Source organism: Canis lupus, chromosome 24 (assembly GCF_048164855.1).
Source record: "Canis lupus baileyi chromosome 24, mCanLup2.hap1, whole genome shotgun sequence".
Taxonomy (NCBI): Eukaryota; Metazoa; Chordata; class Mammalia; order Carnivora; family Canidae; genus Canis; species Canis lupus.
The window spans coordinates 36,841,396-36,857,549 of NC_132861.1; the positions used below are offsets into that span (position 1 = coordinate 36,841,396).

The 16,154-nt window shown below is 55.2% G+C and overlaps 2 protein-coding genes across 8 annotated transcripts in view; both read right to left on the reverse strand.

Moving 5' to 3' along the window:
* Positions 1–11,203, reverse strand: part of BMP1 (bone morphogenetic protein 1) — a 43,641-nt gene extending 32,438 nt beyond the window's left edge. For 3 of the 6 annotated variants that reach the window (XR_012016535.1, XM_072796351.1, XM_072796353.1), the window contains exons 1-5: positions 11,020–11,203; positions 3,762–3,875; positions 1,478–1,678; positions 1,186–1,303; positions 683–861 (exon numbers count right to left, since the gene is read on the reverse strand). Coding sequence is in view for 5 of the 6 variants with exons in the window: in XM_072796351.1 (XP_072652452.1) it covers positions 683–861; positions 1,186–1,303; positions 1,478–1,678; positions 3,762–3,875; positions 11,020–11,173 (766 nt within the window). In the remaining variant the exon portion in view is untranslated. Of the gene's footprint in view, positions 1–682; positions 899–1,185; positions 1,304–1,477; positions 1,679–3,761; positions 3,876–11,019 lie in introns of all 6 variants that reach the window. The other 3 variants (XM_072796349.1, XM_072796350.1, XM_072796352.1) reach the window with 3 other exon arrangements.
* A 923-nt stretch (positions 11,204–12,126) lies between these two features.
* SFTPC (surfactant protein C) lies at positions 12,127–14,878 on the reverse strand. 2 transcript variants are annotated; one of them, XM_072797147.1, is made up of 6 exons: positions 14,720–14,878; positions 13,861–14,019; positions 13,382–13,504; positions 13,018–13,128; positions 12,510–12,660; positions 12,127–12,334 (listed from the first exon to the last, which is right to left on the reverse strand). In XM_072797147.1, exons 1-5 carry the CDS (start codon positions 14,786–14,788, stop codon positions 12,520–12,522), a joined length of 603 nt encoding a protein of 200 aa, XP_072653248.1. In that variant the 5' UTR covers positions 14,789–14,878; the 3' UTR covers positions 12,127–12,334; positions 12,510–12,519. The 2 variants fall into 2 exon arrangements, with proteins under 2 accessions (XP_072653248.1, XP_072653249.1); XM_072797148.1 differs by lacking the exon at positions 13,861–14,019 and having other exon boundaries at positions 14,720–14,839.
* Positions 14,879–16,154: the final 1,276 nt, after the last annotated feature.

The window sequence follows — 16,154 nt, forward strand, 5'->3', positions numbered from 1 at the left end:
GGGTCTGTGTGGGATGCAGTGCCACCTTTTCAGGGTGGGGAGTGGGGTCCTCCCTGTACTTGAGAGGTGCCCCCCTACCTGAGGGTCCAGGGAGCAGCCAAGGGAAGCCTGGGGGGTAGGGGCGGGTCTCTAGAAGAGTCTGTCCAGCAGAGGGGCAGGGTCAACGAGGACTGGCTGGAGGGAAGGCTCAGGGAGTATGGAAAGGAAGCACCCATTTCTAGAACCACAGGGAGAGGAAAGCAGGGAAGCATGGAGGAGGCCTGGGGAGGGAGGAAAGAAGCAGAGGAGGGAGGGGAGAGGCAGCCAGGAAAAACAAGAAAGAAAAAACCCTTAGAGGAGAGACCAGGCAGAGGGCAGAAGACCGGGGAAAGTGAACAGAAAGGCTGAGGCGGCATGGGAATGTGCCAATTCCCTGCCTGCCTCCCCCACCCCAGGCCGGGTGGCTTCTGTGTCCAGGACCAGGCCTCTCCCAGCCCCCCAAGCAGCTCCACAACTGATCAGTGGTCTCAGAGCTGCTCCGGGCAGGGTAAAGCTGCCCCAAGTCAGGGACCAACTTGGGCCTTGGGCAAAGGGCTGCCCACTAAGTGGACTGACCAAGAGTGAGGGCTCCAGGCAGCAGCTCCCACCCCCACCCGAGGCCCTGGAGGGCCGGCTGGGGCAGGTGTCAAGGTCAAGGTGCTACCTGGCTGGATGTTTTCACGCACGATGGACACGTGGCGGTCCCGGTCCGGCCGCGTATGCTCGTGCCAGAAGCCGATGACGTGGCCCAGCTCATGGACAACAATGCCGAACTTGTCACAGTTCTTGCCGATGGAGATGGCCTGTGGGCCCCCGCCACGGCGACCCACGTAGGAGCAGCACCTGGAGGGCGGGGCCAGCTCAGGGGGGCGGTCCCGAGCTGGGGGAGTGCATCCACTCAGGGGCCGGGCGAGGCTGCCAGGGGGGCGGGGCAGTGAGGCGCGTGGGGAGGGATCTGAGCGCAGAATGCCCAGGCTGTGTGCAGGGGTCATGGCCACAACCGGGGTGGTTCCTGGGGAGATGCCCCAGGATGGGGGGTGGGGGAGGGAGTGGAGGAGAGACAGAGGGCGCAGTGTGTCAGGCCACGTCGGGGCAGCAGCAGTGCCCAGGGCAGGATATGGGTTGGGGTGATGGCAGATGGTGCTGCGCCCAGGGGCCCCTGCTCACCCGCAGGGTCTGTAGGTGAAGACAATATAGCTGTCCTCATCAGTGCGCTCCAGGAAGGTGACACAGGTATGCTTCTCCCAGTGCCTCATGGCTTGCCGGAAGACCGCCCTCTGGCTGCCTGCCAGGACAAAGGGGGCCAGGTGGTCACAGTGTCCAAGGGCGCCCATCTCCACCCATTGCTAGGGTGTCAGCCTCTCCTTGCAGAGATAGGCAGAAGGCACCACTCGTACCACTATGCACAACCCGGCTGTCCCGCGGCCAGGCCCAGAGGCAGCTTCAGCATCACACTCACCAGTGAAGTTTCCCCCAATAACAAAGGGGATGACCCCATCGGGCCACACCCGCTCTGGTCTGGATGTTGCTGCCCGCCGGCTCCGGGACCTGCTTCTCCATCTCCCGCGGCTTCTCCTCTGCAGCTGCCCACTAGTGCTCTGGCAGTTGAAGGCAGAAGAGTTTCCTGGTGTTGGAAGACGACCACAATAGTAGTAAGTGACTGAAGGGGAGGAAGGGGAAACAGATTATAATCGATCCTCATTTTGGGGAGGATTCCATATTCGCCCACTCACTAACATTTATTTGTAACCCCCAAATCTATACCCTCAGCTCTTTGATGCTTATTCGCTGACATGCACAGAGCAGGGAAAAGTATGAGTCATCCACATACCCAGCCGAGGTGGAACAAGGTGATGCTTTGCCTTCTTGTTTCAGCTGTCATACTGTAAACAAGCATCTTTTTCGTAGTCTATTTAGTGCCACTTTTTTTATTTTTATTTTTTTGCATTTGGGGGCTTTTTCTTGGTGATATTGCTGCTTAACATGGACTCCCTACCGCCCTGACAGAGCTGAAGCACTGCAGTGCTGTCTGGTGTTCCTAAGTGCTAGAAGGATTTGATGTGCCTTATGGAGAAAATACATGTGTGTTACATAAGCTTCACTCGGTCATGAGTCATAGTGCTGCTGGCCATAGTTCAATGTTAACGAATCAACTATGTATTAAATAAGGGGTCTTTAAATGGAAACACACATAAGACAGGGTTACCTGCTGATCAGTTGATGAAAATGTTATGACAAGACGCTAGCGGGAACTGAGCATGGTATTTCTCCTAGGAGTGATGAATGGCTCAGTATTTGTTAATTCAGTGGTCGCGGTGACTTTATAGAACAAGGTTATTCTATAGCTCTATTCATAACTACCATGGACAGCAAGAATTGACCATAAATGAAAAAGAGAACCATAGTATACTCATTTCCGAGGAACTATAGGGGGTTGGTACTAGGAAATGTTCCCTTCTCACCTAATAAAGCTTCTTCCTTGTGGAGCATACAGAACTTGATGTCTTTAAGTGTTCCCAAACACATGTTCTCATGTGGACTAGTAGCTCTCTGGGATGCACTGGGCAAGTGCCACTGTGTATATTTGACAGATGAGGAAACTAAGGCCAAAGATTTGCCCAAAGTCACCTGGTGGGTTTGTGGCAGGCCCAGGTGCTCCAGCTCCTCCATTCTGCTTGTACCATGTCTGCTCATCCCCTCTCAGGCCAAATAAGCCTTGCTAGTTATCAGGCCACCATGTCACCCTCCAATGCCAACTGTTCTGTGGGGTAGTTTGACCTTTACTCCATGGTTGTGCATGCCAGGATCCTCCCTCGTGCTAGACAGGACAATTGCCTGGCACCAGCAGAATGTGTGCAGAATGGGCTCTAGGTGAGAATCCCCATCCTTGGCAATGGGGCATTACCTGTAGGCAGCCCCATGTTCCAGAGCAGTGATAAGGCTGGAGAGAACTGAACCAGCCCATGCCCTGATTCCTCCTGTTGTCTCACCCATTCACAAGTGCCAGGTAGGTTGCCCATTCCTTAGGCCACCCCTAGAGATAAGAAGGACGCATCCCTGACCTTAAAAAGCTTTGGGTCTAATTGGAAGGATAGACATAGTTTAAAAAATCATTGAAATGTGCTTTGCCGAGTAAGATAGTAATGTGGTAAACAGAGAGCAGAGAGAGAGAGAGAACAAATGGAGGTACAACCATGCCTGGATGATGACCAAGGGTTTCACCACAGAAGCTCTGGAGATGGGCTTCGAAAGATACATAAAAGCTTGCAAAGTGGGAGCACGAGAAGAAGCCAGGAGGGATTGGGGTGTTGAGCAAAGAGCCTCAGATTTGGAGTAAGAAGGCTTGGGTTCCTTTCCAAGCTCTGCCACTGACCAGCTATGTGATCTTGAATGAATAGTGTGACCACTGTGAGTCTTAATTTTTTTATGTGCAATGCAGGAGTTGTCCTGACATCTACCTTTGAAGGTGGTGGGGGACAGTTAAGTTAGATAATGCTTTTGAGAGTACCTCATAAACTGTAAGCAAAAAGAATCTCAGTTCTTAGTTCCTGGGTTTGTCTATACTTGTTACTTCTCTGGGGAAGGGATAAAGATATCCCCAGAGAAGATAAGCCATTATGCTGGGTTCAAGCTCATAGCCTCTGTCCTGAGAAAGCCTGGCTGGGAAACAGGGAGATTCCTTGTTTCTCCAATTCTGGAACCCATTTCTGGGACATAGGAAGGCCAGCCTGTACCCAGTGTACCTGCAGTTTTGATGGAAGACCTGTGGGTTGTACGCTGCCTGAGATCCGCAACCTGCTGCACCTGGAAGGCTGTCAGGTCCTCCTCATCCAGGGCAATGTCCCCAAGGAAGGCAGCTAGAGAGAAAAGAAGAGGCCGGGGGAGTTAATCCTTCCACCCAGTACTGACAGTCTCAACCCCATGGGCACCCCCGTGGCAACGTTAGTCTTCAAATGCCTTCTGAGGAAGAAGGGAGCGGTGGACTGGCTTTGAGGATCACTTTGGAGTTGGGAATCCAGCCAAGCTGATACCCACCCCCTACCAGAGGAAGACACAGTCGTGTCACCTTTCCTATCACTCAGCAGCAAATATTTAGTGAGCCCCTTCTGTGGACCAGGTACCACTCGAGTGATTAGCAAGATAGAAGAGGTCCCTGCTTGCACAGAGCTAACCTTCAATGACACATAAGTAAACAAACACTGAACTCGAGAATTCCAGATGGTGATGAGTGCTATGAAGAAAACAGAAGGGGGTCAGATAATAAAGTGTCTACTCTGTGGTGCTATAATCATAAAGCTGTGCTGAACATGTGGTATTCACTCAACAAATGCCATTTCAATTAGATCGAGGGGAGGATGTGAATAAAAACTGGAGCAGATAGGCATATTGGGGAAACCAGGACGTAACAGGAGCTGCCCAGCTAGAGGAAGAAGTTGAACCGTACTCAAGTGACCTCTATTCTGAGGCTCAGGGTCCCCTCTCTGGAGGAAGAAAGGCCTGGGGCAGGGAAAAGCCCCCTGAAAAGGCCATTTTGATTTCTGGGCCTGGGGAGAGATGTTTTTGGGGAAGAAGGGCTAAACAATCTGCCTGCCTGTTGGGAGCAAGCTTTTGTAGAGTCAGCTCTACAGAGTGAACGCTCTAGAAGGAGCTCAGAGCAGCTTCATGCTGGCTGGGCTGGGGGAGGCGGGAGGCTGAGTTGGATGGAGGTGGAGCTCCGAAGCTTCCCTGAAGCTCCACCCATGGCAACATCTGCTTCTCATCCCAAATGCTACACAGGCCTGGCGGCAGCATTACACAAATTGTTTTAACCTTGACGCCTTGCACACAGGTTTCTCCTCCCCAGATGGCCTGTTGGGTGGACACACACAGACACACACATACTTCATCATACAGAAACAGACACATGGTATCATCCACAGCCATGCCCTCAAACACAGACTCTGCTTGAGTCACAGAGATACCCCGCCCCCCCACCCAAGCAAGCGAGTGCCTGCCCTCGCAGGTGGAAGGCACTCCAGAATGTTTGTCTGGGTGAAGTATTCTATCCATATTCTTTGGCCCTGCAGACACATGCCCATAGACACATACTCTGATGCAACATAGATCCGGATTGACAGAACATGGGGGTCCCTCTAGTTATCCAGGCCAAATTCCATTTTACAGATATGGGAACTAAGGCTGGAAGGGAAATGGTCTCCCACATTGCTAGTCGTTAGAGATGCTGGAATTGTAACTCAGGCCTCCTGATTCCCAGTTTGGCACCCAATATACTCAAGTGCATTACCGCTGTAGAACCCATTTTGTAAACAGACAAAAACAGACATGCAGACACACACACATACGCACACACACACACACACACACACACCCCAATACAGTCACAGGCAGTTCTAAAAAACACACATGCACAAGCTCCAACACCCACAGGCAAACTGCAAGCTCCAAACCCATTAAGCAGTAATGGTAGCAATAATGACACCTTATGTAAATGTTGAAATCCATGTGGTCCTTCCCAGTTGACAGAATGTTTTCATATTAACAAATTCATTTAATCCTGGCCCACTAAGGGCATGCTTGTTAAGTCATATGCCACATGTGTACTTGCCTAGGAGTGTGCAATTACAAACCCTTCAAGAGAGAGTTCGAGAGTAGCTAGATTCCAGTCCACTTTCCTGACTTTAGAGATCAGAAAACATGGGCCTAAGAAGGGAAATGACTTGCCCAAGGTCACCAGAATGTCAAGTGGCCCAGAATGTCTTCTACCACATGAGAAAGATTCTTTTCCGTAAACCATCACCATTGGTGGGCTTCGCCTTGGCCTTAGCAACTGATTGGACATCACCAGATGTTTCTTAGATGACACATAAATGACATAAATGTCACGGGGTGAGAGGTACACTCCAAGAAGGCAGTGTTTGGCTCCTCCACGCTAGCATTCATAGAGGCACACACATGCCACATGAATACCCTCACACCTTCCCATACTTTACACCTTTGCACAGACCCTGGCACCTCCAGGCTCATGTGCCCACACCCATGGACACCATCATATACATATGTGGCTGGACATTTAGACTCATCTTTGGGCATTACAGCAAAAAGCAAAATCTCTGCAGGCAGACAGGCCTGGCTTTGAATCCTAGCTTGGCTACTATTAGCTGACAAGTCATATCAACTCTTCAAACTTCAATCTTCTCCTACATAAAAAGGAGCTAACAATAGCATCTGTCTCCCAGGATGACTGCCTGAAATAAGGCCTGTAAATAAAGCACCCAGCACCCAGCCTGGAGCACAGTAAGCACTCACTAAATGGCCACTGTTAATACTACCCCGGTAACAGCCCTGTAAGCTCAAGATCAGCTCTCTACTTTCCAAGGGCATATCGGTTCACTGACATTGGCCTCCTGGCTGAGTGAAGCCCCAGAGTGCTCAGAAGCTGAACCTCGAATTCCAAGTACAGAGGCCACAGAACTGTGCCGGCTTGGGAGACCAGGGCAGTGTGTGGGGGGAAGGGGGGGAACAGGGCAAGCAGAAGGCGGGACAGGCCCTAGGCTGGCCACAGAGCTCTTCTGCCGAGAGGGAGTCCTGTGGTGGGGATGTCATGGCTGAAGAATGTGTGGGAACAGAGTGGGGGTTGGGGAGACACGGGGGGGGGGGGGGGGGGGGGGGGCGGGGAGGTGCAGGGAGCAGGAGAGCCTTCTGGCCAGGAGCTGAGGCTGGAGGCCCTGCCCATTTGGGATTCTCTCATGTGGAAGCTAGGGAATCTGGATGCTGGAGAGTCCAGGACACCCCCCCCCCTCACCCCGCCCCATTACCCGGAAGGAAGCCCTGGGGTCAGGGTCAGGGTAGTAGTTGTTTTCAACACAGGATCAAAAGTTTGTTTTGTTTTCTGGCTGTAAACCAGCCAGGAGCCCTCATGGCCGCTTCATAGCCAGGCTGGGAGCAGGAGAGGAAAGAAAAGAGCAAAGTGGATGCCATGTTCCCATTCTCCAGGTAGGCCTCTTGACTCTGGAGTCTCCTCCCCTGGTGCATGGCCAGGCATCCCCTTCTGGGGAGCAGGAGAGGAACTCACTAGTGTGATGGAACCCCAATGCCGTGTGTACAGGACATACGCATACCCCATCACACAAATGCAAGCTTCTAGCTGGGGGAGAACACGCTTAAGCTCCCACAAACATGTACCTGTGTTTAATCACAGCTGTATGTTTCTACACAGGTGTGTACTTGTGCACACTCTTGCATATACTCAGGAGTACCTGTGTGCACAGGTGGATGCACTTACCCATAAAGCAGGGGTACACCCACAAATGTGCCCAAACACTCTCTTGACTACTTCTCTGTAGCCCTAGTGCATTCAAACACACAAATAATTGCATGTACACATTTCACACACCATACCCTCCAAAGAAGGGCACGCTTAGAAATGAATGGAGGGTGGAGAGAGAGACAGACAGACAGACAGATTAGCTGACTCTCCTGGATATCCTTAAAAGGCCCTTAGTGGCCTGAGTGACACATTCTACTCCCTCCTCATCCTCCCCCAGTGTCTTCTCCCAAGATCTCTGGAGAAACTAGAATTCCTGAGAGTTCCTTCTTTCTGGATAGTCCCATTGGTCCCCCTGTATCTGGAGCCCAGGGAGATTCTAAGTCTTTTCCACCTCCCTTAGGGCACCTAAAAGAGAAGGTGACTCAGGGAGCAGGGGCATAGGTGGGTGGGTGACTCATTCAGAGTGTCTGGAGGGAGAATGTGGTCCAGTAAGAGAAGGGATTGCTTCTCAATCTCCAGACCTTATGGCTGAGGCCCCCTGAGGTCCAAACCTAGGCCACAAGGCCCCTGGGATGGGGACAGTGATGAGGGTCGGTAAGCTCCTACCCCACCTCATGCCTTAAAGCAAACCTCAGAGCTGTCAGCTGAGGCCAAAGTAAGATCCTCACTGATTCAAGGGCAGTCCCCATGAGCTTCTCTGCCTATGGGAGCAATTGGGTCTCTCCCAGAGCCCTGAAGGTCACTGCCAAGTGTTGTGGGGCAGCCACAGAGAGCTGAGAATCTCAGGGAAGGCCCTCCTTGATGGTTTGGCATCCAAACATACAAGAAATCAGGGCTGACTCGCGATCTCCCTGGGCAAGGGGGAGAGAAGGAGAGGGGGTGGTGGAGAGTAAGAGCTTGCATGTGAACGTGAGAGTGTGCACACCAGAGTGCAAACTTGGGGGAACCAGCCCCCAGCACACACATAAATCAACTCTTGCTTCCCGCCTATTGTTCTAGTGTTGCCCAGAAGATCCAGGAAACTCTCCAGGGTACCAAGGGTCTTAATTTTGCCTTACTGCCCTCAATTTTGCCCTAACTCTGACAGTAACTGCAGGAGATAATCTCAAATTTAGGAGCCTGGTTATCTTGAAAGGTGAGCCAGAGGAGTCAACAGGGGCTTACATTCTTGGTCCTCTGTGTGCAAGGAGAAGAGGAGAGAGCTGGAAAAGGTCCAGGGAGCAGGGGTAAGCAGGTATATCAGGTGCATCCAGAGGAGGTAAAGGCAGGCACCATCACGTCTAGCATATGGATGTCAGCGCTCAGAGGAGGTGAGAGGACACAACAACACAGAGAAAAGAACCTGGGGACTTGAGGCTTGAGGATGTTGATGTGGGGTCTCAGGGAGTCAGGGCAGAAGTAGGCCTGAGGGCACCAGTCACACCCAGGAGGGAGGCCTAATCTGACCCTGAGTCTTGGCCTTGTCAGGCTCTGGGGCCCTCTCGGCCACCCCCTGGCCTGGCCCAGCTCCCCACCAGCCTCACTTCACCCCGGTGCAGAGCTTTCTCCAGAACTTGTGTTTGAAGTTCCAACTCAGCCAGCCCCACCCTAGCATGAAATCTGAGACTGGGGATCGAGCCCTCAGCCTCCTGCTGCCTCCTCCAAAAATCACTCCAAATCCATCCAGTGGTGAAACACATCAGATTGATTTCCTTCCCATTCTTCCGGGCCTTTCCTCTGCCATGAGGAACCCCCAAACCTTCCCAGCCCGCTGTGATCACTGGTTCTCTGCCACCACCACCACTAGGACTGCAGAGGGGCCGGAGGCTCCGGGAGCCTTTAAGTCCTTTCCCTCCAAGGTGGCACAGAATGCATCTTGGTTGGCACGGTCGGTCACATCCCCATGTGTCTTGTACCCCTCCTGGACTGGAAGCTCTTTGAGGGCAGGGGCCATGCCTTACCCTCTTCTGTATCCCCCATAACATCAAACCCAGGGCCTGGCACATACTGTTAGCATTCCGTACATCTAGATCAGCTGAATGAATAAGTGACCCAAGGACAGGGACAGGGAGACACTCCCTTTTCCTGAAAACCAAGCCCATTCCCTCAGAAAAAAATGGAGTGTGTGAGGCACAGAAAACAAACAGGCAAGAGAGCAAACACTTACTAAGTGCTTACTTTGCATTCATCTCTAGTAAGTGTTTTATATATGTTCTCATATTTAATCCTCACCACCAACTCTACAGAGAGACATATTATCAGTTCCATTTTACAGGTAAGAAAAGCAAAGTTCAGAGATGATAATTAACATTCCCCAGGCAGTAGAGCTAATGAGTTGTAGGTCTAGGATTGACAGCTTAGGTCTGCCTGCCTCCAAAGCCCAAGCTCCATCCACTTAGCCTCGTGCCCACCCCAAGCCCAGGGAGAAAGATGATGGCTAACGTCTGCTTTATCCACAGCCCAGCAAGGGTGGAGAAGGGCTGAGAGATCTGGCTTTTCCTCCTCCCACTGGAAGAAGGGTCTCCCTATTTTGGAGCTGGCTGTGATCCATCCACCCAAAAGAGTGGGGGAGCCCAAGGTCAGGACCACAGTGACCCCACCCCTTATGCCACATACAGGCATTCCTAGAACTCTAGGGACTGGGTCACTACCGCTGGCCCTGGCTATTTGGAGACAGGCTGAAATCAGAGGCAGGAAGTTGAGGAAAGGTTCTGATACCTTATGCCCTGTGTGTTCTCTTGTCCCAGGCAGCCTGTTCAGGGTCATCTGATTAGGCAAATGGCCTGAGTGCCTGGCCATCTGGTCACTCCAGGGGCAAGACCCCTCTGGGCCCAGTGGGAGTGAAAGGGTTATATTGGGTCTTCATGGACAAAGAACACACACAAACACACACTCCGGGGGCCCTGAGCTCAGCTAATTAGCCTCCAATGTCTGTGGACTAAGAGAGCTGATACACAGTATTTGAATTCTCTGTTATCCCCCTTTCCACCGCAACTTGGCCTTGGTAGGTACCTCTGGCGCATAAGGGCAGAGGTAACCCCCCTCCCTGGCTGGCTTCTCTAACTTTGACAGCTGTCTCCTCTGTGCCAGAAGAATGCCGTTTGGTGCGGGTGGTGGGGGTGGGGAGAACCATGGGATACCCAGGGAGCATGACATCAGAGGATTCCTTGGAAAACTTTCTTGTTTCACTTGGGCTGGGTGGGGGCCTCGGGAGACTCGCCCCTGGGAGACCCAGGCCTCCCGCACCCCGTGGCAGACAGATGTGCAGCCTGGGGGCAGCCCAGACAGGCTGGAAAACACCAACGTCCTGGAGCCCACGATGGGGGAGAAGGGAAAAGTCAGGCGCGGGCACGCGCGCGAACACACACACACACACACACACACACACACACACACACACGGGAGTCTGGCCAGAAAAGTTTCCTGCAGGAGGAAAAGCCTGGACCCAAGGAACCTTCCCCAGGAACCCTCTCGGAAGAGAAGGCAGTGGCAGCAGCTTCCACGAATAGCAGCGAAACTTCAGTCCTAAAGTCCCCCAAACTCCCCCCTCCCTCTCTCCCTCTTTCTTTTGTTCCCCACTGCATTGCCAACCAGGCAGCTCCCGGCTTCCCACACTGGACCGTCCTCCCCCAAGCGCGAACCCTAAGCAGCCCGCGCCTCCCCGCGGCGCCCGCCCGCGCCCCGGCCCCTGCGCCCCGGCCCCCGCGCCCCGGCCCCCGCGCCCCGCCGGCCCGCGGGGTGGGGGGGGCGCCTACCCGCCTTGCAGGGGTCTTTGTAGTTGACGGGCTCCGAGTCGTCCTCCTCCCCCAGGTCATAGGTGTAGTCGGCCAAGTCGAGCGGCCGGCCGGGGCGCGGGAGCAGCAGCAGCCAGAGCAGCAGCGGCAGCGGCAGGCGGGCCACGCCGGGCATGCTGGAGGGCGCGGCGGCGGCGGGCGCGGTGGCGGCGGCGGGTCGCGCCCGGACGCGGGAGCCGGCGAGAGGGGAAGCGGAGGACTGGCGGCGAGGGGAGGGCGCTCCCCTGCGCTCGCCCGCGCGCTCCCTCCCCGCCTGCCCCCCCGTGCGCGTCCCTACCTCTCCCCTCCCGGTCCTCGCCCCCCCTTCCTGTCTCCCGCCCCCTCTCCGGCCCGGCTCCCCGGCCCTCTCTGCCCGCGCCTCCAGCCTTCTCCGCTCCCTTCCCGTCTTTTCCTCTTTCCTTCTCTCCTCCCTCCCGCTCCCCCCCCTTTTTAGGGAAATGAGCTCGCTGGAGGGCGGGTTTTCGCCCGGAGCTCGGCCCCCTCGGGTCCGGGACGGCGCTCGGCCGGGCCGGGCGGCGCGCCAGCCGGGGGCGGGGACGGCGCGGACGGCGGGGAGGGGGCGCGGGCGCTCCCGGGGCGCGGGCCGCGGGGCCGGGGAGGGGGCGCGGGGCCCCGGGGTGCCGGGCCGACGGCCGCTCCCGCGGGGTGCCCTCTAGCGGCGGCCCGTGCGCGGGCTCCGGGCCGGCCCCCTCCCGGCGGCGGGGCGCGCTGTGGGGTCGCCGCGCCGCTGCCGCTGCCGCCCGCCGCGTGCCCTGGGTCTCGGCCGCGCGTCTCCGCCCGCGTCCCTCGGTCTCTGCCCTCGCCGTCCTCGTCTCTCTCGCTCTCTTGCGGTCTCTGGCTGTCTCTGTCTCTCCTCCTCCCTCGGGAGACACCACTGGAGGGCGCCTCGAGCCCGTGGATTGCCCGGTCCCTGGCCGCGGCCCCCGGTCCCGCAGCAAGCCTGGGCGGAGGGGGAGGGGGAAGGGGGAGCCCCTGCGCGCCCCCCACCCCGGGCCCCACCCTCCCCGCGCGGGCCCCACCGAGGGCGGGACCGAGGGCGAGGGCCTGGAGGATGGAAGAGCCGCACCCTTTATTTTTCAATCAGGTTGCTTTATTCTTTCGTGGTCGGAGCCCCGTGTGCCCAGGAGCCGCAGCTCCTGCCCGCTCCCACCTCTCCCCACAGCTCCCATTTCGCCAGCGCTGGTCCCCGTGGTGTGGGCAGGAGCAGCTTCCCGCGTCTCTGCCAAAGACCCTTTGAGCGTGGATCTTCCCTCCTCACCTGGGGCCTCCGTGGGTCCTGAGGAGCAAAGAAACACAGTTTATCAGGTGAGGGGGAGGGGCCGGGGGACAGGGAAGTGTATGACCCTTCCCTCCCCAGAGCTCCCTAGATGATCTGGCTTAGTGGGTTCCCCAGTTCCGGGTCAGCTGACATGGCAAGGTGGGGCAGTCCTGCCCAGGTCACACCTGCTCACCTGAGGGGTCCTAGATGTAGAAGAGGGGCACCTCACCACACAGGGTGCTCACTGTGGTGCCCAGGAAGTCCAGGGGATCCCCAGGGGATGCTGAGCCAGCATCATGGCCCTCCTCCTGTCCCAGCTTAGAGGTAGACACCGCTGGCTTGACCTAGAAAGAGCACCTGATTTGGAGCCTGGGAACGGAGTTTCTGTCTCACCTGTGGTCCTTACGGTGGGACCTTGGGCGTGTCAGGCCATCTCTCTGGGCCTTATAAAAGTCTTGCTTTCTTCACCAGTAAAGAGGGGCTGTGCTGGAGTCAGAAGCCCCCAGGTGGTGAGGTTCAGCTGAGGCCAGCAGGCTGGCACAGGTAGGGAAGGGGTGGTACAGGTGAGTCTAGAGAGGGCACTCACCTGGCAGCCCACAGGGAGCAGCGCTTTACAGGTGACAAATTGCTGTCCTCCTCAGATGCTCCTCCCGGCAGCCCTGGGAAGGGGACGACCCACCTCTTCTCACTCACACACCTACCTGGAAGTCCTGAAACTTTCTAGTGAGAGCCTCAAGACTTGGGATGTTCTCTGGAGTCATCTTCATGATGTAGCAACAGGTTCCCGGGGCTGGCTTATAGGCAATCAGGAGCTGAGTACACGAACCCCAGAGTTCATTCAGGAAGGACCCGCCTTGCTCACTCCCTAACCCTGAGCCTGGGCCATCTTCCTCTGGGCTAGGCACCCGGGAGAGTCATATTGGAATCTGGGGCTCAGCCTGGGGAGGCAAAGGGACTAGGAACCGGGGAGAGATGGGTGTGCATGAAGTGACACAGCTCTGTGGGTCCAGCAAAGGCTTGTCATTGGCCCCCGTCCCCAGGGTTGAGAGGTCCAGGTGTACCCACCCGCTGGTAGTCATACACTACGATGCCAGTGGAGCCAATGGAGAAGGTGGCAGTGGTGCCCACACGCTCCTGCAGGGCCAGGCGCTGCTGGGCTTCTGGCCCCCCCATGCTCATCTCTAGGACCTGGAGGAAGTCATAGGGTGGTGGCCTGGTATTTCTCTTTCCCCACACATCCCTTCGGTGCCTACCTCCACCCTCAGCCCTCTTTACTAAAATGCAATCCCGTCTTCTCTGAGAGCTCAGACAGGCTGGGTGGGACAGGATGCTGGAAGGAACAGGCGGCCATGCCAGCCACAAGCCTGGTGGAAAAGCCCAAGCCCCGGTTGCTACCTGGCTCCTGCTTCTGTCCTTTCTCAAGGCACCCCCTGCCTCCTCCTCTCCATTCCCATCAAACACTTCCCTATCTGCCAAGCCCACCCCAAGCCCCTCTGTTTCACAGGTTCTGTACCCACAGCCCACTCCATTCTAGGCCTGCTCACCATCTCAGTGTGTTTCTGGCTCATGTGAAGACCCATTAGCAGAGCGCCGACAATCACCACGACCACAAGGACTATCACTACTACGATGATGAGCAGGCGTTTGAGGGACGAAGGGAAGCAGGGGATGCCCAACCGGCCCCGGGGAGCTGCTGAGTAGTCCTGACGTGGTGGGGCAGGCAGGGAAACAGGTATGAGGTCGTGAGGATGGTCCCTCCTCTCCCTGCACAAGCGGGGCACCCTCCCACAGCTGGACACCAATGCTATGGATGTGCAGAGGAGGGCTGAGAACAGAGAAGGCTTCTTGGAGGAGGTGGCCTGGATTCCACCAGAAATGCTTAGACGTGTAGTCTAGCGTGGAGAGACCCAAGGGAGCCTGCCTCACCAGACTCGTCTCTTGCTGTTTCCTCTGGACCCCTGGCACCCCGGCCATTCCCATCCCTTTCTATTCCCCCAAATAATCTGTGCTCTCTCACACCTCCCTGCCTTTACACACGCTACCCCTTCTTCCTGCCAATGCTTGCCTCCTCCACCTAGTGAGCTCCTACCTATTCTTCTGGAGCCAGCTCAAATGTCATTTTCTCTGTGAAGCTTCCTGTGACTTCCCACACGGCAGCTGCTTACTCGGTGCTCTCTGCAGCCCTTTGCACTGACCACTGTTGTGCCTCTCGGCCCCCCATGTTGGAATGATTGGTTGCCATGTCCATCTCCCCAAGGGACTTAGTGGTTGGTGTCCCTGCCCTAACTTAGCACAGTCCTAGGTTAATTAAGTAGATGAAGTTGGATGAAGAAACAGGCTGAGGGGGGTTGGATGAGGCAAAGCCCAGCTCACTGACATATACACACACACAGTCATACTCACCGGCGGGCTCTCGATCAAGACCTCCTTGCTGCCCACATCCATCTTGCTGCAGGCACCTTCCCCTCTCATCTCTCAAATGGGACCTAGGCTCTTATATACGCCGGTAGGGAGAGGGGACAGAAGTGAAGGACCCAGTCTCCTTCTGCCAGCCAAGCCCTTGACTTTGAAACCTGTTTGTTCCTGGCCCTCCAGAACTGAGGTCCTGATAAGCCAGCTCAAGAGCGCCTGAGGACCCTCGGCCCTGGCACATGAGTCCACTTGGCCTCGGTGAGAGCAAAGCTGGGTGCACTGAGCAAATTTGCCCTTGGGCAATCTGCACCTCTCTCCGTAGGTGTCTTCCTGGCATTGGCCGCCTTTCTTGCTGGCACCTGCCCCTGCAGTTTTGTGGCTTTCCCTGTTCTTCTGCCAGGTTGAACCTCTCAGGCAGTCAGGGGTCTGACCCAATGTGGAGTCCAGCACACTTCCCGACAGAATTTTCCCTGTGTCTAGGATGAGCTCCAGGGAGAGGAGTGAGGAGGCAGTGCCTGCAAGCCCAGGGGGGCACAGCTGAAGGCAGGTGGTGCTTTGGCATCAGTGTGGGGGTTCATCATGGCCATTTCTTGAAGAGCCTCACATTTTCACTTCCAGTATGCCACCTGCCTGGCCTCCTCCCACACATCTGCTACCTAACCTCAGACTTGCCTCAGTCATTCTTTTCCTGATCCTGAAGACTCTGTCCCCTCTGGCTATAGGTTTTTATCTACCAATATGTGGTTTTTCATTCTCTGCTATGGGCTGGTTTGTAAGCTAAAGGCCTTTCCCCCTGCTTTTACTTTTATTTGCATCCATTTCATGCTGAATTTATTCCCAGGCCATACATTGCTGTTTCTCCAGCTTCTTGTGGGATATCTTTCTCATCTATGCAACCTCCTCTTCCAGTTTGGGAACGATCTGCTCTGTTTCAGTAAGGATCATCTTGATGTGGCAAGGAGGGCTTTTGCAGGGGTTAATCTGACCACAAGCTCTGTAAATTTAGTGGCTCGTTTTGGGGCTTTGTTCACCTGAATGTGCCCGATGACCAGGGAATCTACATCTAAACCCTTAGGTTTAGCATTACTCTACATCTTTAAGCCCATGCAGCAAAAATTCAGCACTGTTTATAGGCCACTGACACCATGCCCTGCCCCACTGTTTGGCCTGGGCCCACCTATCGGCCCCACCATGATGATGATGGAATGGCACACATTGCTTCTGTAAAGGGACATCCTTCAGATACTTGATGGCTTTGGGGATAGACATAGCCTTGGTGACCTGGGCAGCTTCATGAGTGTTCTTAAAATGAATGTGAAGATTTGAACTTCTGGATTTGAATGATTCTGTGGGGTTTTTTGCGTCAAGTAAATGGTGAGCCATTTTTAGAGTTCAAGCTGAAGGCTTTTTTTTTTTTTTTTAATTT